General features: G+C 39.4%; 1 protein-coding gene across 2 annotated transcripts in view; it reads left to right on the forward strand.

Annotated features, from left to right (window-relative positions):
- The window catches only part of stard9 (StAR-related lipid transfer (START) domain containing 9), a 52,336-nt gene that overhangs the window by 18,513 nt on the left and 10,383 nt on the right, over positions 1-23,440 (forward strand). The window contains exons 4-22 of one of the 2 annotated variants that reach the window (XM_036592900.1): positions 3,892-4,008; positions 4,110-4,142; positions 4,267-4,325; positions 5,384-5,496; positions 6,239-6,381; positions 7,420-7,487; positions 7,702-7,799; positions 7,894-8,094; positions 8,522-8,619; positions 8,727-8,804; positions 9,365-9,442; positions 9,525-9,704; positions 11,363-11,417; positions 11,672-11,797; positions 12,645-12,727; positions 12,964-13,013; positions 13,980-14,152; positions 14,536-15,013; positions 15,166-22,536. In XM_036592900.1, coding sequence (XP_036448793.1) covers positions 3,892-4,008; positions 4,110-4,142; positions 4,267-4,325; positions 5,384-5,496; positions 6,239-6,381; positions 7,420-7,487; positions 7,702-7,799; positions 7,894-8,094; positions 8,522-8,619; positions 8,727-8,804; positions 9,365-9,442; positions 9,525-9,704; positions 11,363-11,417; positions 11,672-11,797; positions 12,645-12,727; positions 12,964-13,013; positions 13,980-14,152; positions 14,536-15,013; positions 15,166-22,536 — 9,602 coding nt within the window. The remainder of the gene's footprint in view (positions 1-3,891; positions 4,009-4,109; positions 4,143-4,266; positions 4,326-5,383; positions 5,497-6,238; positions 6,382-7,419; positions 7,488-7,701; positions 7,800-7,893; positions 8,095-8,521; positions 8,620-8,726; positions 8,805-9,364; positions 9,443-9,524; positions 9,705-11,362; positions 11,418-11,671; positions 11,798-12,644; positions 12,728-12,963; positions 13,014-13,979; positions 14,153-14,535; positions 15,014-15,165; positions 22,537-23,440) is intronic. The other variant, XM_036592901.1, reaches the window with a different exon arrangement.

The raw sequence follows: 23,440 nt of genomic DNA on the forward strand, positions 1-23,440 counted from the left end.
TGGGAAAAGAAGCTGACAGTCCAACAGTGAAAATAATCTGAAGACACTTTACAAATATAGAAGTAATGACAAAGTAAATGTTAAAACATATACATTTAGCCCATATTTCATTTTTACTATGTGTGTTCAAGAGCACCTATTAAACAGGCCACAATTTATAGACTCAAGCTGATTGCTAGGTAAAAACTTCAGCCACCTCCATGTGTGTTGTTTACTTCTCACATAAGCCACATGAACGCGTCCAGCCTTGGTTATAACCGCTGCACTTGAATGTAGCTTAATCCTCCATTATTTGCTTCCATTCGCCTTGTAGCTCCAGTGCAAAACTAAACAAGTAAATTTACACCAGACATGTCTTGGCTAATCAACTACATTTGAATCAAATTGAAGAAATTGTGTACGCTTGATTTTTTGCTGAAGTATCACTATAAGCATGATAAAGTTTGTATGTGTCTGCCTGTTGTCTATGATGAATTGCAGAAGTGTGGGCTGGATTCACAGAAAGAATGAAATAGAGTTCTTCACTCTTTGTGGTGTAACAGGAAGGCCCCTTGTGTGACCCTGGCTCAGTGGAGTGTGATTTAGGACAGGCTGTTGTAAGAAGCTCCTCGCTGCTGCTTCAAGGCAGAGGAGTCGAGTTCTTGCTGATCAGCAGAGTTCTTTGTGAAGCTGCTGCTGGTCTGCTCCCTCTCTGCAGACGGCATGCCAATTAGCCCCCATTCAGGTTGTCCACTGAGGAGGACGGAATCTGCTGGACCGCAGGACTGCAACTCAAATCATGTTACAGCCAAACATACCTGCTTTCCAGTAGCTTCAGAATGGCTCCTGTTTGGGAGGTCAGATTTCTTCATCTTACCAGCTCCCTCCCACACCTTTTGTACACAGCACGGGAGATGAACGGCCTTGTATTGTTTGAAGCGCAGAGGTGTGCCGGATGCATGTCAGCTTTTTTTTTTTCTCCACTGTTTCCAAAGCCAGTTATGAGCAGGTTTTTATATATATATATATATATATATATATATATATATATATATATATATATATATATATACATCCTACCAAGGTTTTGATTCACTTATGGTTCTGTATGAGACAATTCAGTGCATCATCTGAATTCAACACTGAATGTTCTAAGGGCAGTGGAACCTAATTAGTTAGTATGTTACTGCAAACACAGACATTAGAAAGTAGTATAAGACAGTTTTCAGTTTTTCACAGTGGCTGTTTCAGTAAAGAATAGAGCTCTGCAATAGAACTCCAGCCACGGTTTTTCAATTCTAACAAATGACTGACTGCCACCTATATCTGTAGTTAGACCTTTCTAGAATGCCTAAAGTGATTTTCTTTTCTTTTTTTTTTTTACACCTACTGTAAACCAAAATGTGATTGGTTGATTCCACCATCACTTCCTAATCATGTACGCAGTTAATGTAATGGCCTTCTGTCCAGCTCCCCAAACCAATGGAAGAGCTCACATAGTTGTATGTACCAAATACCAAATGGAAAAATGTTCTAATTGGATAATTTTTTTTTTCTTCTTTTCAAGATTTGAACCTTTCTCTTTTTAAACAAAATCTAACAATGAATTAAGAGCATTAATACAGTAAATGCAGAATTTAAATACAACAAACAGTGCACAGAATCATTAGACCTTCTCTGAAGGCTTAAAAGGCCCTTAAAGTTTCACTTTGGTTAAAAAAAAAAACAACTTTATGTTTACTTTTAAAAAAAATAATTTTAGAGTTTGGACCAAAGTGAAGGCATACGTTTAGTAAATATTATTATAAATGATAAACATTTCACACTTGCCACATCGGTACCTTCAAAATGATGCATTTTTAAACCTAGTTTTGAGCCAGTGTGCATGTGGTGTTTTGCCATGACTCTCACTGTTACTAGTGCGTGATTAATGTGTAGGGCAAGGTCATTTGAATTCGTGTCTCTGTAGCACTGTACTATGTCAATATTGGTTTTTGAATCAATTTGAAAGTTAACATTTTGTTTTTCCTTCTTGCTTATTAACTATTAAACTTCACTACTGCAGTAAAAAAAATTTTTACTAAAAGTAAAGGTTTCATAAATTTTTCACCATATGTGTTGATCTCACAGGACCAGCCGGTGGCTGTGTGTTTGAATCATTTTCTGTACAGTGGAATATCCATATGGATTGGATCTACTTTGAGGGGGTGTTTAATCTGGCTAGTCAAACTCTTACCTTCTATCTTGCCTGTCTTTGTATGTGTGTGTGTATGGAGAATGTGCTGTGTTGGTACCATTTGTGTTTGTACTAGTCTGGCAGTGTATGTGAAGGGTGCGCCCTCGGCTGTGAGAGCCACTCTGCTGCTGTAAGAAGAGGAGGAAAGAAAACAGCAGCTTCAGCTCAGGACCTCCCTGAGCCTCTACCAGCCCCCCAACACTCATTTATTTTCCTGCCTCTCTTGCTTTCCTCCTCTTTCCACTCCATCTCTCCTGTGTTTCTCAAGCTGATGTGCTTTCTTTAGCTTTACCTGACCCCTTTGCTGCTTACCAAAAGACATGCAACAAGGAGTTGCCAGCTAAAATGCTAACAGGGTCTTCGGGCTTGTGTTTGGAATAGAGTTGACACAGTACTAGAAATTTGATAGTCAATACCAATGAAATTGTTTGTTGATACTTCATTCTGTACCACAGCAAAAACAGAAACCATTCAGCAGACAGTCCTTTACTAAAACCAATTTATGTGAGTGTTAACAATTAAAACAAATAATGGGATTTTAGCCCCTTATGGGCTTTTCAGGTATTTAACAAAATACTTATACAAGACCTATAATATCATTAATGATATTATAAGATTTGTTTTTATTATTCAAGTAAACAGTTTTGCTTCAGCAGTGTAGTCTAAAATATAACTACTAACACCGGCTAACAGTAACAGCTGCTTGATACTGTGAAAGGAAAATTGAGATTTCAGTAGAGCTCAATGACTGCAAGAAAAGGCCTAAAACACACAAACACACACACGCGCACACACACAGCTTTGTTATATAGTACCTTAGGAGTAGACCAGTAAGATCATTTATAACAAAACCATTTACATGTTACCATTACCATGAAAGTGAGCTGTTTCAGCCCCTTTAGTTGATGTATTTGATGAGTTGCCTCCATCCCTTTTAGTTTGAAATGATTGATGACATTTGCAGAGTATTTTTTCATGCATTGATAATGCACAAAATTATGTAATTATCATCTGTCTCAAATTCAAAGTATTTGCGATATGTGAATTCTGCTCATTTCTAGTGTGGTGTGATGGTACTTTCACTGCAGCGTCACATTTAGACACCAATGTCACATTAGAAACCAGGTTTTTTATTGTGCATCCACACAGTGAAGAATCTATTTCAACTTTGTGCTGCCATTATCAGAGAAAAATAGTACTAATGTTTGCTTTACCAAAGTGGCACAAATCCAATGTGTATTGACTTAATGTTAAACATATCTGATGTTTTCAAGGCTGCAGAGACTTCTTTTCAAATCAGCTCTGAGCTACTTTCATGTGGTCCTAGATCGAATCCATATCTGATTTGTGGTCATGCAACCTTAAAGTGGTCAGATGGTATTCATGCGTTTTTTTTCCCCCCTCCAATGTGCATGCACATACTACTTTCATGATCCAGGGTTGGCAGTGAGGCAGCAGCAGCAAACTTAAGGTTTCTGCCCTAGTAATGCTGTAGCACCTGCCTTTATTCACCTCCTCACCTAATCATGAACATGAACAGCTAAGAGCTGTTTAGAACTAATGATCTTCACAATGAAAGCTTGTGAATATAACTCAAGTTCAGGTCCCTTCAGTTTATGTAATTCTACTGAGTGAGTGGGAATGAGAATGACCCTCAATGTCCTCTCCTGCTGTAGGTGTTCCATGACCTGGGTGTGTCAGTGCTGGCTGGGGCAGCTGAGGGCTACAACATCTGTCTGTTTGCGTATGGACAGACAGGCTCAGGGAAGACCTACACCATGATGGGCACTCCAGTGAGTCACTCAGTGCAGTCTTGATTTGGTACATCGATGAGAGTGTTGAAACTAGGATTACATTACTCAGATGTTAACTTTTCACGTACTTCCTTGTGCAGGACTCTACTGGATTGACACCTAGGATCTGTCAAGTAAGTCTCTGATATGAATTGTAATGCTTGCTATGATATTTTAATGTGAAGAGAAATGCCTGTAGCAACATTTGAGCCATTTAGAGTCTTTTCACTGGCTGTGCCTGTCTCTCCCTAACTTCAGGGGCTTTTCCAATCTGATATGGACTCTCCAGATGGGCAGAACTGCAGGGTTGAAATAAGGTGAGAGGCAACTCCTAATACCAATACATATTTGTGCATGAGTTGGATTTAAGCTCTTTATTTGGGCCAAACTGTAATATGCTGAAAGGTGAGGTAAGGCAATATGCTAAAAATATCATATCACAAAAATACACTTTGTCCTGATACATGGTATGTATCACAATATTAGACAGAGCAAGAGAAAAATCAAATAATTGGTTTAAAAAACAAGAATAAGAAAAGAATAAAATAAGATAATGAAATACTGAGTTGACATCCGAATCTACTGACTTTTTATGATACAGTATTATGCAAAAGTCAGAGACATCCTGTCAAAACAGCCATTAAGTTATTCATTTTTTAGAAGATATTTCTGAGAGAATTAGATGGGGGTAGAAGTTCAGAAAATTGGACCATGCGAGATCTGGGAGACCTCCAAAACTGGCACCATCAGGTAAACAGCACTTAATGCTTTCATTATTAAGAGATAAGAAAAGTCATTCCATTCTTCCACTGTGAGAAGACAACTCAACGCTGTGGGTCTGAAAGGACGTGTAACTGTTAAGAAGCCTTTACTGAGAAAAGGAAATGGAGAGAACAATTGATAATCAAGCAAAGAAGCTATTTGTGTTCTCAAAACATTGGACTGACCATCCAGAGTCCAGACCTCATCATCATGAATGTGTTTGGGATTACTTGGATCATGAGAAGCAGAAAGTGCAACCAAAAGACTAAACTTTGGAGGTGTGGAAAAATATCCCTGCAGATTTCTTCAAAAAACTGAAGCAAGTCTTCTGAAATGGAAGCTGTAATAAAGGCAAAAGGTGGACACACTACATACTGAAAAATAATATTATGAATAGTAGTTGAGGCTTCAAGGTGTAATGTGGTGTTTTCCCAAAGTTAAAAAAATAATAACTTGTACTTAATGTCTGTTATGATTTTTATTAAATATTGAAATTAAAATTAAAATTGAATATTGAAGGGTGAAGTACTTTATCATGATAATGATAACATAGTTATTTTGCCCAAACGTATTGCAATGATCTCAGTATTTTTCTTTCGTTATCCTTCTTTAGCTTTTTAGAGATCTATAATGAGCGTGTGCGTGATCTGCTGAGAGGGAATGACCAGAAGAAGCCGGCCCCTCTCCGTGTGAGGGAGCACCCAGAGAAGGGCCCATATGTGCAGGGTGAGAGTTCACTGTACACCGTTTGAACAGCTTTCAAAATAATTCTCTTACCTCAGCCAAACCTGGAGGAAACCATGAGTCAGTAACCTTTAAATGACCTGTTCTCTCACCTTGTGTATCCCAACTCACTCTATTCAAAAGGTTTTCAGCATTAGAGAAATGAGTGGGCTTTGATGGATGGTTGTGTATTTTTAGTTTTGTGGTAACTGTGTGTGAATGAATGTCCATTTTTGTACTGTATTCGCAGCTGAACTCTCATCTAAAATCAGTGCTGCTCGCAGTGTCGCACATTGGCCCCTCCTCCATTTCCCCACCCCCTTTCTTTTTGTCCAGCGGCCAACATCCAGTCATTGTGTGTATCAGGAGAAACCCCAGAACAGCAAAGGAAGTGACCTCACCTTCCTGTGGCTGGTAGAAGACCAGTGGAATACATACAGACTTCACCTCTCTCTCTCTCTCTTTCTCTGCATGTGTTACACAAAAGTGGTCAGAACCTCCAGCTTGAAAGACCTTTAAGTCCATCTGAGCCTAAATTACTATTGATATGAAAACTTATTCTAACAACTGCATGAATAGTAGAGTGATCTATCATGTTTTCCAGCTTCTACGTAGGTCAAGGTTAAGTGTTATATAATAGTATCATAGTCTTTCTGGAACAGGAAGAGATTAGAAATGACTCATGTCTAAGAAAGAGAGGAATATGATGATGAATGATGGATTTTTTATGATGTCTGTGTTCCAGGTCTCTCTCAGCATGTAGTGTCAGACTACAAGCAAGCAGAACATCTGCTGAAGGAGGGCATCTCTAACCGCATCACAGCAGCCACGCATGTTCATGACGCCAGCAGCCGGTCACACGCCATCTTTAGCATCCAGTACACGCAGGTCCCAATCACACAACCACTAAACAGCACCAGCTGAGCTCACGTCAGATTTGCCATTACCCCTTTTCCAAATTTAGCAAAACCCAATAATAAAGCATGGCCACTCTTGTGATCAGTAGAATCTTCTGTCACCACACATATAGTAGCTGTTTTTTGCCCAGTTGCTTAAAGTGATAGTTCAGCCAATAATCAAATTGACAGTTTTCTTCCTACCCCAAATGTTATTTATTAGCCAAGACATGTTTGTTGTCTAAGTGTGTTTCTTTAGGTTTCATTCTGGAGCTACAAGACTAATGTAGCCAATAAGTCTTGAAAGCTTATGGCCACTGCTTGCCTTGAACTGTGTCCAATTGTTAGGTAGGCTGGCTTATATGGTTTCTGACACTGTACAACATACTGTTCTCTATAAAAATTACAGTTTGCATGATGGTAACCTACTGGCTGTAAACTTCCATTACCACTTCTTATCTACATTAGCCCTTATGTCCAGTGCAAAACTACAGAAGCAAAATTTAGATACCAAACACCTTCACTGGTTACATCTGGGGTCAGGGAAAAAAAATGTGTAAATTTGATTTCTGGAGAAAGGGTTGAATAAACTAATAATGAAAGTTTCTAATTAATCTAATTTTGTAATAGCTACACTGCCATTCAAAAGTGTGAAGTGAAATCACTTGTGCTGTTAACAATTTTTAGTATTTTATGTACAAAAAAATTATTCACCACAAGATTTTATTTTTTGTGAATTATCTATTTAAATAAATACTTTCTCAAGTCATCCGTCAGGTTTGATCTCTTCTTTTGCAATATGGCCAATCCTGGATATGAATTTCATTTTAATTTAATTCTCTGTTACACAGCTTTTACAGTTATTTTAGAATTTTCCACAGAAATTATTGTTGAAAATATTGATTCCGGACTTTTGAACAGCAATTCCAAACTTTTGAACAGTAGTGTGTTCTTCTCTGTTTCACTCTATATTCCTGCCTTTGAATTTTGAAGTGCACTTATAGCATTTGTGTTAAACTGTCTTTTGTAGGCTATTTTAGAGAACAACCTTCCATCTGAAATAGTCAGCAAAATCAACCTGGTGGACCTGGCTGGCAGGTTGGTGATTGCTTGCATCCACTACATAAAGTTCTTTCAACCATCAGCCTTAAACTGCTGTGGTGTTCAAGTACAACCACTTTGCATGTCATAACCTGATTATCTTCTGTTTATTTACTCATGCTGTAAACCTCACTTGTGACTGTTTAGGTTGCCCCCTAGTGGAGATACTTGATTGTCAGCACTCTGTTGTGTGTTCTTGTTTGTTTGTCAGTGAGAGAGCAGACCCTCAATACTGCAGAGACCGCATCACTGAAGGAGCCAACATCAACAAGTCACTGGTGACTCTGGGCATTGTTATCTCAGCCCTTGGTATGGAAAATACTGCAGTCTTCAGCCCTGTACTCTTTCTTGCTCTTTGTTTCCTCAGTCCTTCCCTAACTCTCTTGCCTTTATCCTCCTCCAGCCCAGAACTCTCAGATGTGCAGCAGCAGTCAGAGCATTAACAGCATGCTGAGTGAGGGGGAGGGCAGTACTGTGGGCAGTCATTCCAGCTCGCTGTCCAGCAGTGGTCGCAGGCACTGCTTCATCCCCTACAGAGACTCCGTCCTCACCTGGCTGCTTAAAGACAGCCTCGGTGGCAACTCCAAAACCATCATGATAGCAAGTGAGTTTGGATAAACCAGCGCACCTGGTCAAATGACATGATTTGTTGATTTTCTAGGTGAAAATTAGTTAACACATCCTCTACAGAGAACACACTTCTGCACATTTTGATGCACAGGAAGAGATTTTTTTCCAATGTGTTAATAAACAGAAATTGTAGACTAAAATTTACATAAAAATGCATTATTTAAGTTTATACCTGTAAAGGATTTGTTAACTTATTTTCACTTATTTTAATAAAAGAATTCATAAAACATAGAATTCAACTGGAGGTGTTTGAATGTTTGCATACAAATGTATCCTTTACAAGTTCTACTCTATACATTTGCCATGCATTTGCTTTGCAGTATACCTGAAAGAAAAAGACAAATATAATATGTAGTCAGTCATTTTTTTCTAACTCTCACTCTTTGTTAAATATCCTGCAGCAATATCCCCTTCTTATAGCAGCTATAATGAAACTCTCAGCACCCTGCGCTATGCAGCTCATGCTAGGAACATTGTCAACAAGCCAAGAGTGAATGAGGTAGGTTTGTATGTCGTTTGAATTGTTGTATGGTTTGAATTTTGTTCTGATTGCTGCAATTCACTGGTGATACATCTGCCAAAAATGAGAGCCTTTATTGTTCTCAGGATGCCAACGTGAGGCTGATCAGGGAACTTCGGGAGGAGATTGATCGGCTGAAGAGCATGTTGCTGAACTTCTCTATGGTATTCTTCTATGTTCTATGGGAGATGCTCTCTGCACTCTCCATTCACTTTATTAGAAACACCCACCTTACACTTATGTATTGCATTTAATCTGTAGGTCCACTATATACAATGCACATTGAAAGTTTGAGGACAGCTTTAATCTTTTTTTTCCAATTCGAAGTAAATAAGTAATATAAATGACATCTAAAAATAATAATAAAACATGATAATGGTAATAAAATTTTTAAATAATAATTGATGCTTTGACTGTTTTTCCCTCTTTAAACTATTGTTAAAAGCACATACAAGTTTTTTTTAGACCAAATTTGGTTTAAATAACTGAAAGGTGAGAGTGCTGACATCACAACAAGGGGATAAATCATGTGGGTGGACGTTAGCACTTTTGTCTGGCAGTGTAGATGTACAACAACAGACTATATGTCAGCTGTTGTCATATCTCTACAGTAACGAAGTGGGCCCGAAAGGTTGGTGTTTCTAATAAAGTGGCCAGTGAACAGATGAAAAAATGATAACTCACACAGATGGTCATTTTGGCTGATTATTTGTTGTGTCCACAGCAGAGGAACCCAAGCCCGTCGCTGAGCGATGAGAGAGATGGCAGCTTTTCTGATATAGTCCTACAGAATGAAATAAAGGTCTGTGCCTAAAGCCCTGGATATTAACTGCTTCTTCTTTCAGGTTAAGTCACAAATAGTCATTATCTTTTCCTCTGTCCAGGTGGAGCAGCTGACTAAAGACTGGTCAGACAGTTGGCGGCATAAGCGTTCATTGCTGGAGGAGTACAGTGTGGATATAAATGAGAACAGAGCAGGAGTTCAGATCCATTCTCTGCTGCCCCATCTCATCTCCTTGGAGCCAGATGTCCTTAGTACAGGAGTCACTATCTACCACCTTCGGGTACTGATCCAATCAGTCCTTAGAGAGTTACTTCATTTTGCTGTACTATTCACATGGACAGTGCTGTGTAAAAGTCAGAGACCCCCCACCCGTTTGTTTCGTTTCCAGTAAAACAGCCATTAAGTACAATTAGTTATTCATTTTTTCAGGAGATATTTCTGAGGAGTAATGTAATCTACCTGCACAACAAAGGGAGAAGCCAAAGGGGAAAACAGTAGAAAAGGAGTTTCCAAAACTGGTGTTTAAAAATAATTAGTGATAAAAATGACTCCTAACGACTGTGCAAGACCTGTTAGACCACCAAAACTCACCATCAGATAAACAGAATCTAAAGCCTTAATCTTTCAATGAGAGGAGAAAAGCAAGCTCCACTCTTTATTCAGATCTGAAAATGTCGACAGGTGTTTCTCTCCATCCTTCCACTGTGAGAAAACAACTCAACACTGAGTCTGAAAGGATGTGTAGCTGTCAAGAAGCTGTTACTGAGAAATAAAACAGACAAAAAGGAAGAACATTTGCAAAAAAAGAAGCTGCTGGTGTTTTCTGAGCAGAAAAACTAAAAGCAAGTCTCCTGAAAAGAGCATAAGCTGTAATGAAGACAAAGAGTGGACACACTAAATACTGAAATAAATTATACTTAGTTGTGGAGGCTTCTGTGTAATTTTCTGTTTTTGGCTTTTTTGATGAAAAATAAATTACAGAATGGTTATTTTAACTGGAAATTAAATAAATGACAGGTGGTCACTTTTGCACAGTGCTGTAATTACATAAGATATTTAATCACATGGTGAGTAACACACTGATTTACATTTACTTTCAGTTTATACTCTGTATCAACAGCTTTGAGCAACTCAGCAACTTTTGATGAAATTTAAATCATGAACAAATATCTCTTCTTCTACTTATAAGCACAAATGTTAATGGAATATTTGGAATCTGCACTTTTTACAGAATCCGTTCATTTTAAACATGGCTTTGTTGTGTGCCTAACTGTGACATTGAGAAGTTAAAGGTCACTTTTTATCTCATTGGACCTGTTCAGCACCTTTTAGCCTTTCTCTTAATTTCTGCTCTCTAACTAACTCTTTTTGTTCATGTTCTTCCTGCATTTATTCCTCTCTTTCTCTTTCTTGCTCTCTGCAAAACTCTTTGAGATGCCCCCCACAGGCAGGTACAGTAACCCTGGTTGTCTGCAGCAGGTTAATCCTACTGTGGGTTTTCCTTCTCTCTCTTTCCTTTCCTTCCCTTTCATGTTGTGCATGTTTAGCAGTTTAGGGCTGGCGAAGGTTTACACAGGCTTTACTGCAGAGGCTTGGTAGATTTCTGTAAGCTCAGTGAGGGGCAGTTCTGAAGACAAAAGTGGCCCCAGGCTCTGCAGTTTCAGCATTTTTCCATGTGTTAAAAGTTAATGCCACTGGGAGCAAGTCTGTGCCCATGGTGCCTCTGGACTTACATAAGCAAGCTTTTAGTCCCTCACAGAAACCCTAAACAAATCCCCATGCATGCCTTTGAGATGTGATTAGTGCCAGAGCTTAGAGAAAACAAAGACTGTAACACTATCGTCAGAGTAGTTATGAAACATGGTTTGTTATGGGCACAGCCAGCTGCACACTTCTCTGAAATGTCCTTATCAGCACTCAACCTTCTGTGTGTCACAGGAAGGGGTCACCAGAATTGGACCTCAGGACCAGAATGAGGAGGAACCTCATATAGGTATTGCTTTATTTTTATACACTACTGTTCAGACATTTATAATCAGGTTTTAATATAAGCAGTATAAAACAATATAAACCCAGTTTGGCTGCAGAGAAATGTGTAACTTAATGTAACTTCTTACGATCATTTTCTTACAACAGCCTTCATCCCGCTTGGCAGTTCCTGGGCAATTAAAAATGTAAAGGAAATTCATGTATGTAGATAAAAAGGCTGTAACTTTATGATTAATCTGTTGCACTATAATGTCTCAGTCCTGTCAGAGGGTTCAGCGTGTGAAATTGAGAATCAGAATGGAGTGGTGACCCTCAGACCCCTCCCACACAGCATCTGCATGGTCAATGACAGGGAGGTCACTGAAGCCTGTAGACTTGCACAAGGTAAATACAATAGACACATGCTCATTTACAGGAACACTCATTTCTTGCAGCTTATTAATAAAGATGCCTGAAATATCAGTCTGAATATAATGTGAACTGAATCTGTGGAAGTCATACACAGTGGGGTATGTGTGAGTATGAATGGAATATGAAAGTGCTCAAAAATCATCAACTGTGTTCACTGTCTATTTTGTGTGCTCATTATGCTTGACAAACCCTGTCAAGAATGGAGACAACAATAAATCATCATTGTTGAATAAAAGCAAAACTTACCAGCCGTTAAACAAAACTCCTCTGACGACTTAAATGATTTCACATACTCTACAGCTTGTTACTTAATGTGACAGTACATTATTTTCGCAACTAAATAATTTGGTGTGATTGGGGTGTAAAGGAAAGCTGCACTATGTTAGTTGTGGGTATTTGGAGAGTCTTTGGTGAAAATGTGTAATTGCATAAAATGCATGGGAGAACATTTTGTATCCTTGCATCCTGACTCAAACAAAACAGAATAATCTTACATAGTGCGGCTTTACGGAGAAAGATGAATTATTTTTAGTATTAGTTTTACTTAAAATGTTTTTATATTATATGAACAGGTAGTGTGGTATAGATCTAAACAAGGTTTAATGTTAATACATAATAATGCTAATAACATTTATTAATATTTGGGATGAAATTTGAAAACTCTATAGACATGAACAAAATGCCTTTCAATAAAAAGAAAATCATGTTAGTAATGAAATTTGAATTCATATATTTAAGCTTGAAAAGCACAAATGTTATGGACTGAAATGACACTCTTTTTGTGGAGTGACACATGGTTTTATTTTTTATGATCCTTAAGGTGCAGTGATAATGGTAGGAGGGCTCAACAAGTTCAGGTTCAATCATCCTGCAGAGGCAGCTGTGCTGAGAGAGAGGAGACGGGTACAATTAATCATCCTATTCTGTACCTCATTATCTGTACTAGCAGAGCCTTCAGCATGGCATATACATGGGACATTTTATATATATATATATATATATATGCGTTTTTAACTTAATGCAACCTGCTGGTAATGTCAGGAAATTATTTGCCAAATTAACATACTGCTTCTTTTTTATTGATCAAAAAATGAAAAGCTATACAGATAATAAAGCCAAATATTGGTTTTCTTTTACAGACCAGTGAAGCAGGCTTACTTTGTGACTCTTCTTTCAGCACGTTCTCAAGGTAAGATAAATTCTTACCTACAGAACATTCAGTAACACTCTATGAAAACCATGTCTATAAAAAATCTCTGAGCACATTAAAGATGTTATAATGCATTCGTAAGGCACTATAAACATGGCTATAAATATTTATGAAATGTATTAGACATTGGCTGTTTTTAATATGTAATATAAATTGTTTACTACTTCTTCTATGTCTTGTTGTTGTTATTTAATGTACATTTAATGTAGAATATGTATTGAATGTAATGTCTTTGGAAGCTTCAAGCAAAGACTCATATTGATAAACATATGATATAACACTTCTATAAGAACCTGTAAGCTATGTTTGTGAGGCATATTATTTAACATTAATTTAACGATTCATAATGCATAATAAACATAGTTATCATGTACAAAGTATTTTTATAATTATTTACAACAATATTTAAAATGTCTTATGAAAGTATTATAACATGTTATGAGTGTGTTTATAGTTTCTCATAGACATGGTAGTCGTAGAAAGCGTTACCCATTTTTGGGTTTCTTGGTATACCATTGAGAATGTCAGCAAGGATCTAGAATCAGTCATACTTTTACATATGTAATGTTAAGTTTTATAACATGGTGCAAGTTTGCAGTGCTAGTGACTGGAAGTGTTGGGCCAGTAATGAGTTCTCTAGAGGACCATTATCTTGTTCCTAAGATCGACTGGGGTTACTTGGTAACTGAAGGACGCTGAATGTAGGCAAGCCTCATTTACTGAGGCAGGGAGTCAGTTGTCTTCTTATACCAGACACTTTTAGTGTAGTAGATTTTCTGTAGATTTTCTGCAATTTCTCTAAAACGTCGAATAAATATGGTAATATATTGCGCATGTAAGTATTATAGTATGTATTAAGAGGATAGTTGTCTGTCCTGATACATTACTAAATGATAGACATTTCTGTAATCTTTAAGTTCTATGTTTTTCTTGTTATGTGTTTAGGACGGTGGGAGCTGGTGGTCTGGACCTTAGTGACGGCCCAGCTTACAGACAGCGGCTGGAAGAGCAGCAGCATTACGTGGAGTGTCTGTGGGAAAAGATCCAGGTGGAACAGAGACGAGCTGAGAAAGACCTCGAAAGAGAACAGGCTCATCTTCGCCAGCAGCACACTGAGAGTAAGTACTCTGCCTAATTTTTAGTGCTGTAGGCTGTAGCCTCTCTGCAAAGTGGAATGTTGCAAATGCATACAATTTTTACTTAAACACAGAATCACAGTCAGTGTAATGTTTACCCTTCTTTCCAATTTTTGAAAGAAAGTTATGCATTACTTTTTATTTTATCATTTTTACTTCCTTTTATCACATGAATTATGGACTTGACTGCTGCTTCATTATTAAGAGAGGAATTATTATGCAAAATGAGCACACTGTCTAAAGAGCTAAATTTAATGACATCTGAATTTTTAAACATGATCTTATGTCAAATCAATTCATTAAACTATCCTCCCTATTAATTTTTCATGTTAATAGTGAAACTATGTCTTGTCTGTGCCTTGCAGTTCAGCAGTGGATCTTGCAAGAAAAGCAACGTCTTGCTGCCATCAGGGAGAGGGGAACACTGGAGTCAGGAGTGCAGACAGATCTCATTCCGCTGCCTGTACTGGCAGGTGGTAATCAGAACTCTCTGGATGAGGGTGATGCAGAAACAGTGGGTCCATCACTGATTGTGGGAGTTGGGAAACAAGTGGTGCAAGAGGAGCTCCTGAAACACCATGCGCTTCGAAGAGCCGAGAATCGCATCCGCCGCAAAAGGCTGCACTACCAGCTGGAGAGAATTGCTTGTAAGAGACACCTGTTGGAGGCAAAGCGGGAACTTCAGAGGCTAGAGAACACCCTTTCATTTGGAGCGGACGGACCCTCATCCCCTGAGTTAGGGTCCCCCTCAAAGTGCAGAGGACATCCATTGGCCTTACGAAGGCACTCGTTTTCTGCTGACCTTTTGTCTCGACTTTACCCTCAGCATACGTCTATTTTTAGGTAAGTAAAGGCTGTTTAAATTGGCTATCATGAGAAAAGTCCTTTATAGAGGTAAAACACTGTAAAAAAATGTTGATGTTTTAAGTAAATAAAGAAAATCCTTCAGAAAACTAGATTCAAACTTTTTCGAACTTTCGATTTTAACCTAACAGACAGTTTCTAAGGAGGAACAGATCATCTGAATCCACATCATCTCTCTCTGAGTTTACCTGTCCTAGGAAATGGGTGTCTGATGAATTTCTACCTGATCAAAAGACTAGAGGCCGCTCCAACACTATGCCCTCAAGATATAGTCAAGGGACCTCAAGCAGAATGGGTTCATCAGAGAACCTCAAAACCTTACCAAAAGATGATGTACCATCTGGTGGAATGACTGAGAGAAAAACACTTGCGTCTAATCCTGAATCATCAGTCTGGAATCCTACAGGAAATCATAATATATCCTCACAATCTGCACAAGATTCAAATAACAGTGACACAAAAAAGGTACTGCCAATAATAAAACAATCAAGTACACAAAAAGCCTCAGCCAAGGGTGGAAAGACTTTTGCCCATGGTAGAAGTAAGGGCTTAGAGACAATCCGCAAAGCGCTTTCTCGATCAGTTGGCTCTGGGATAAAAACAGCCTTATCAAGGGTGTTCCGGAAGCCTCCTTTAGGATTGCGGGGTGGAAGAGGTACTAAGACTTCTAACAAAGCAAAAGCTCAGTTTGTTGGGGAAGGAAACAAAGATAAAGTTGTTGGAAACATGGAGACAAAGCAGCAAAAGTGCTGTATTAAAACAACAGTGTCTTGTGAAGGTTTGGAGCACCTTACCTCAATAAAAGACAAGGCACAGAGGCAGAGGCGCTGGCACAGTGCTGAGGCCCTGACAAATAAAACCAAAAAATGGGTCAGGATGCAGCAAGAGCTGACTGGATGTGTAGAAAATGATGAGGAGGAGGAGATTGATGGCTCTTCAGATTGTGACAGCCTTTTCTCAGTGGACTCGCTCTCATCAGCTTACGCCATAGCTTTGGCAGAGCAACTTCAGCAGGAAGAGTGTGAGCCAAGCGAGGCAGAAAGTGAGGACAGTCAGATGTCTAAGGACTCTCTTGTCATGGAGAGTAGTGGGAAACACATTACTGCATGGCCAGCGCTGAAGCCTAGTTACTCTCTGAGTCATAGTTTCCATACCTCATCCAGTCTTCAATCAACAATAGCTAAAGAAAAAATACAGAAATCCAAAGAAATACCTGCAGAGGTTTTCTGGAAAATAGATGATAATCCTAAGCCCGAAAGACAAAATGAGTCTCAAGTAGTAAATGAGTCTTCACACATCTCTGAGCTAGTGTTTGTGTCCAGACCCTCAAGTAATGCCAGTGTCAAAGAACCAGAGAATTTACTTGCACTTACCGATGCGTGGTCTTCCACTGATGCAGCAGATAGTCCCCGAAGCCTCAGAGTCTCAGAGGGTTTGTTGAAACGAGCACTACACAAGCCAGCAGAGAGCAGTAGCAGCCAAAGTGCAACTAGCCTGGATCTGTCTAGTACAATGAATGAGTCTGAAGGCCAAAGATCACCTCGTTCTGATTCCACAGAGGGTGAAACACTTGAGGAACAAAGTCAGACATCTTCTGACATGGAAACAAACTTGAATTCTTTTTGGAGTGATCCCAATTCAACAGTATGTTCCACACATGAGAACAACTTATTGCATGAGAGCAGTGGGCAGTTGAGTAATTACAATACACAGTGCACAGAAGAGCCTTGCACTGTTGAGAAGTATATATACAAACTGTATACAAGTGCTTCTACAGATATTCATGGAAAGGATGCATATAGTTCTAACAATGAAGTCCCACCAGAATCAGAGGTCCTGGATGGTTGTGATGTTAATGTGGTCAATGCTTATTCCAAAGATAGAGAGGTATTGCCAGGCTCTTCAGGATGCTCCCCAGATAAATCCCTTTGTAAGGATATGCAAAGCAGTACAATGAATCAGGCTCTCTTATATGAGGGACATGTTGTTTCAGGCAGTGAGAGTTTATTTGCGGAAAAATATGCAACACAAGAGCACTTTACACAGTTTCAACAAGGAACACAATGTGCAGAAAAAGTTGATGCTGTTGAGCTTGCCAGCAGCCCCTCCAGGAGCATTAATTGTGCCTTGAAACAGAGTGAACATGATGCATCTTTAGAAGTTTCCCACTGTGATAGTGCTTCCCAATTTCCATCTGTTATAAAAAATGATAGTAACCAGTCCTTCATAACCTCGACTGAGGAACTTCAGCACTCAGTAATGCAGAGGTCAGAAATACACAATGAATTTTCACATGAATCTCAAGGAAGAGTTGAGCATTTGGATAACCATATAGAAAAAGCTGTGGGTGATGGCAAAGTTTTGCAGGATCAAGAACTGAGTGATTTGCCCTTAACAGCAAACTGTACAGAGATCTATGTTACAAGAAATACCAAAGGCTGCACTTCTAAAACAATCATGAAGTCAGAGAATTCCAGTGAAGGAGCTGATGTGTCCAAACACTCTTTTGTCAAGCTAGATCATGAAGCTGTTGGTGTACCATGTAAGCACACAGGAAAAAAGAGCGAAGATTCTCATGATGTAACAACAAACAATTTGAAAATTCCAAAGACATGTTGTGTAGGAACCTTTGCTCCAAGTGACTCAGCTGTTGTAGAGGAAAATGAGGCAATGAAGGTTGACAGTTTTAGTACGAGCAGAGACACAACAGGAAAACTGTCATCAAAAGAAAAGGAGATGTCTGCCAGTTCATCTAGTGCCTGCAAATGGGCTGACTTAGAGCAAGATTCCACAGTGCCATCTGCGGACAGAAACACTATGAACCAAAACTGCAATAAATGTGCTCTTGGACCTGCGTTTACAGCCCCTGAAAAAAAGAAAGCGTCCAGCTATCTTGTGAATAGAAATGACATGAGTATGGAGGAGGTAAAATATGATACAGCCCTTGTTGAAGTTACTGACAGAGGAATGTTTGATGACAGAAAGTGTCGAAAAATGGACCCTACAATAAATGAGAAGATATCAGAAGTTGTGAAAGAACACCTCAGCATGTCTCTGACTGTGGACAGAGGTGAAGAGAGTAATGGAGAACCAGAGACAGTTAGCGAAAGATCCCCAGCAATTAGCATGGCTGATGTTAACATTCATGAAGCTACATTGGAAGGTTCACAAACAGAACCTTGCAAAAGCCAGATATTTCCACTTGTGACAAAGTCTCCTAATGATGATGGCAGGGAAAGTTGCTGTCTCAAAGGGGAATATTGTGTCAAATGTTCTCCAATGGAGAAAGAAACTATATTGCAACACACGGAGAGTGGACTCATTAGTAATTGCCCTTCTCAGTCAGTAGAGGATTGTACTGTAGATTCCATTGTCCTGCATTCTGAATCAGATAATGATCTTGATTCTTTAAATACTGGCTATCAGCGTGGTTTAATTGATAAATTGGTCATTGAAAGCTACACACCCAGTCAGAGGACCGTGATGTCTGCTTATATACGGCCCTCATGTACATGTCCCAAAGTTACTCCAAGTCCTGAATCTGTCACCTGTCCTAACACTGCGAAAGATAAAACAGCTGATCACTGTGTGCTGCAGAAATTGAATCCTACATCCATCCAAAACGCATGTGATAGTTCCTTTCTTGCAAGTACCTCTGTAAGGATCAAAAGCTGTGAAGTTGTTCTGCCATCATATCTTCCTCCTGTAGGAAGCAACTTTTCAGAGGTCTCAGATTCACCAAAAGAAAGTGGTGTTCTACAAGTCTCGCATCCTGTGGAATACAGCATTGCTTCAGAAGTGCACAAGGAGGTTGCTAACAGTGAATCTGTTAGCGAAGGAGATATGACTTCTGAATTTAAGCAGAACATGGAAGTCAGTACTGACTCGAAGAGTCTGATGAAAAAGGAGAATGAATATTCATTTAATCCAGAGTTTTGCCACAAATCAGCTGAAAATTTTCAGGCCACTGATTCTAGACCATTTAACAAGCTAGCACATGAAAGATGTTCTCTTTTAGAAAGAAGTGGAAAAGACCACATTAGTAACACCCAAAGTCAACGTTATGGTGAGCAGAGCACAAATACTTCCAGTAACATTATTACTAGAGATGATAGCGATAACAAACCAGTAGATCTCATAAACAACACTTGTTCTGGAGAACTAAATAAAGAAAACGCTATTTCTAATTCTAGCCAGGATCTTTTGAAATCCTGTACTTCATCACAGCCTAGCAGTGATGATCAAACATACCAAATCACCCAAAGGGTCATTATGAACGGAGCTTATAACAATTTTCAACCAGAAGATCAGTCAACATGTGGAGGTGACCACAAGAATCATAGAACCAGTATTCTGGGACAATCTAGGGATATTCAAGGTGAAGAGACGCCAACACGTGCAAAACAACTGCAAGTTCTAGAGTCATCCATTTGCATTGACTCTGCAGTTGGGTCAGAAGAAGGAAACCAGACAGACAGGAGAGAGGCACATAAACCTGACCTCAGATCTTCAGCTGCATCTGAGGAAACCAGGCCATTAAATATAAACCCAAAAGAACAAAAACACAAACCTGAATCCACTGAAAAGGCTACTGGAGTGGAAGATCATGTAAGAGTAGTTGGTGCAAGACTGAATCATTGCAGCCATAATGATGACCGACAGAGACTGAAGACAAAAAAATACAGAAGAGCCCATTTTAGAGCTCCTCTGAGTTCATCTACAGACTCTGCTGATTCATCCTTTGATGAGATTCCCAAAACCAGAGTCCATCATTGTAGTGCAGTCACTCGAGCCAAACCTAGCACAACTGCTCTTGGAAGACCAAATATAGTTGCTCAGAGTAGAGCAGGGAATGTTGCACCTGATGAACCACATACATCTTTGTCTCCAGTTATTGGTCCAAGAGAACACCACTGTCTTGGTGCTGGCAGTGGTGAGGAAGTCACCACAGATATAGCGGAGAAGGAGAGTCGTCCCAGACAGAGACAATCGCATCTCACTGCTGAAATTTCAAATTCAAATAGTCTGTTAAAGGATGAAACAGTCAGTGTAACCAGGATCAATTGTTCTAAACAGATTTCACATGAACATACACCTGAAAGAACACAGCTGCATAAGACTGATCCTATGCGAGAACCTACGCTGCATTTTGCTTCAAGTGACATCAACCCCTTTATTCATGCAAGGAAAAGTGATGAGTTGCTGAAAGCTGTGAACAGACATCAAGCCTTTGGAAGTGCTGTCAATATATCCAGCCAGCTGTCTCAGATAGAAGACTGTGACAAGCGTATAACTAGATGTTGCAGTGTGGACAATGGCCTGAATGTCCAGAATTCTCCTTTTAATTCTCATTTGAGCACTTATGCAAACCACAAAGGGCTTTCTAGCACGTTAAGCAGTGTTGAAGATTCCAAACAGCATATTTCCAAGGAGTCCCAGCTGAAGGAAGTCCATCATACCTTGGTTTCTAGTGATAAGACCTTAGCAGCTTCGAGCAGTGACTCTTACAATGATACCTCAGACTTGGGCCATAGCTCAGGCCAAGTTGATGAAATAGTTCTGGTCTACTCTTCTGAACATGAAACTCAAGAGAGTTCAAGAAAATGTGACCATGGCACTCAGACAATCATGTTTGATGAGGACCTGAAGAAGAGAAGTAGACACAGGAGGAGCAACACCCAGGTTCCTGTGTCCAGACAGGCACATGAAACATCAACCACATGGGCGAGTCTACAGAATATGTCTGAACATCTCTCTGAGTTGATTCTCAATACATCTGACCTTCTGGGGAATATTCAGTGTATGAGAACAGGAGATAGGGGTCTGAAATATGAGCATCCGCTAAAAACCTGCAGTAAAGTTTTAAAGGTTCACTCTGACAAGCATTGTAAGAGAGATGGTTCCACCCAAACTGCTGTAGATATTGGGATCCAGACTGAAGCTCCATTTCTAATGAAGCAAAGCAAAGTTACCCCTGAAAGCCCATCTGTACAGAATCCCAAGGGTCATGAAGTTAACGTAATTGTCAAAGTGATTGGCTCAGATGTTTGCAGTGATTCAAACCAGGCCAGAATCAAGTGCATTAGAGATCAATATGAAAACAGACAGAGCTTTGAAATTATTAAAAGTATGCCTGACCTGCGTCCCAACACCTCACCTCTCTCTGAGCAACTGGTTCGAACATTAGAGGTTTCAGCTTCAAAAGTACTCTCCCTAGAGACCGTTGTACCAAATCAGAACTTTCCTGACCCCAAGACCTTAACTAATACCACTGTAGACCATGCACCTATTAGGCGGTCTTCCAACTGCTTTGGAGATGCTTACAGCAAACGCACTTCTGATATGTTGGCAAGGGACAATCACACACATCAAATGAGACTGAAGCCAAAGAATTGCCCTGACAAACAGGTATTATTTATGGACCGTGCCTCTTCACCTATTCTCACTGTGGAGGTGTTGAGTCACTCCCAGAATGGGAAGGCAAAATCTGCTCAGTCCTCATCAAACCACAAGCCAACTAAAATGCACAACCCCACTGAGAAACAAGTCTCAAGGTCCTTCAAAAATCCACTTGAAAGAAAACAAATGTCTACCGCTGAAATTAAAGCACTGGCTTCTTACACATATCAGAATGAAAGGGTTTGTGAAAACAAATCAGTTTCATCTGTGTCTCTTGAAAACTTTAGTGACCTTAATTGCACTAATGGAAATGGATCTGATGTGTACTCTGAGATCGTATCCTTATCTGGCAGATTCACCCAGAATGGAGGAAAGAAGTTCGTTCAAGGAGTTCACATGCGAGGAGTGAGTCAGCCTGTTTTACGTTGTCCCCTATCTTCTTGCACTTCCTCAGATAAACATGGGCAGCATGAAGATAGCAGACAAAATATATATCAATCCTCAACACCCATCAATCAAAGCTATAGAAGCAGCATGCTAAAACATAACCACAGACTTTCACAAGATTCAGTGAAGTGCTGGAGTGATCTGAGTAAAAGTAATTTTCAGTACAAAGAGGAAGATGTGGTGTCACTGGCTCCAAGTGAGTGCAATACGGATATCCTCGTCAGCATAGACCCTCTCATTGAAACCAGTCCTCTCAAAGAGGACCAGTGGATCCCTGAAGACCTGCCAGTGCACAACAAGTTTACCAATTGGTCAGGCATCAACCAACAGTCACCAGCAAGGCTCAGTAATGATTGCAATCCACGCATGGACAAATCTCCAGAAAGCAGTCAACCCTATTCAGCAGAGTCTAGACATAAACCACAGTTCTTGGAAGGGGCTAATAGAAAGACAAGGGAAATTGAGAGGCTACGGAAAGAACGGGAGCAGGTTCTGGCCTCTGTGCGCCTTGACATGAGTCCTCAACAATTGAGTGTCGAGCTTACAGAAGCCAAGTTACATTATGGCCTGGGGCAGACAGATACTCTTCTAAAGATGCTGCAGTCCAGCCCCAGAGAGGAGTCTGCCATCTCTGCCAAACAGCAGCTCTATGACAGGTGTGTATTTTTGTTCTATGAGTCTTACTGAGTCACTGACTGATTAACTAATGACCATTTTTGAAACATGCATGTGCAAACGTAGTAACAAGTGACTGTATACAGTATAAAAATGTCACTTTCATACCCATACTGACACTACCAGTGTAAGTTAATAAATAATGGAAGAAAGTGGAAACATATTCATTGAAACACATAGCTCTTATGAAAACGTAATAACGTGTTAAATAACACCAGTGAGTACTTATATATGATCAGTAAGTGCATCATGTCCTCATGAATTCATTTATGGCATAGCAGTGGACACACCATGTCTAGTAGGGGTGGGAATCTCTAGGCACCTCATGATTCGATTCAGTTACTATTCAGAGGGCTGCGAAGCGATTATAAAACGATGCATCTTTTTTTTCTATATAGCATTTATATTTTCTCACTGTGTGAGCTCAAGTTTCGAGTTCAAGTTTCAAGTTATTGCACAACATGTCAGGACATTTATGCATTGAAATGCTTGTGGTGAGGCTCAGCTAATCACTCTACAGAAAGTAAATAAGTAAAAATAAAAATACAAGAAAAACCAACTGAAATATATTACATATACACAAAATATACACAGAATATAGAGACAATATACATTTTAAAGTGACTAAGTAACTCGGTGTTGTTGTTATTTAAAGTGACTTGGTATTTTTAAAGCAAAGTATTTGTAATGATCCATAATGAATTTACTTCCAATATCTTCTTTAATAAAACAAATGGAAGTGATGTGGCAAGTGAACTAGAAGGCTCTCATTCAGTGCTCTTGTTTGGAGCACGAGACGCTGCTGCTACTCAATGCGCAGTTACGGTGAAATAAGATCCTGTGGTAATGGATCTCCACGCAGCACGTTACAGCTATTCTACCCGT

This window comes from Colossoma macropomum, unplaced genomic scaffold (genome assembly GCF_904425465.1).
Source record: "Colossoma macropomum unplaced genomic scaffold, Colossoma_macropomum, whole genome shotgun sequence".
Classification (NCBI taxonomy): Eukaryota; Metazoa; Chordata; class Actinopteri; order Characiformes; family Serrasalmidae; genus Colossoma; species Colossoma macropomum.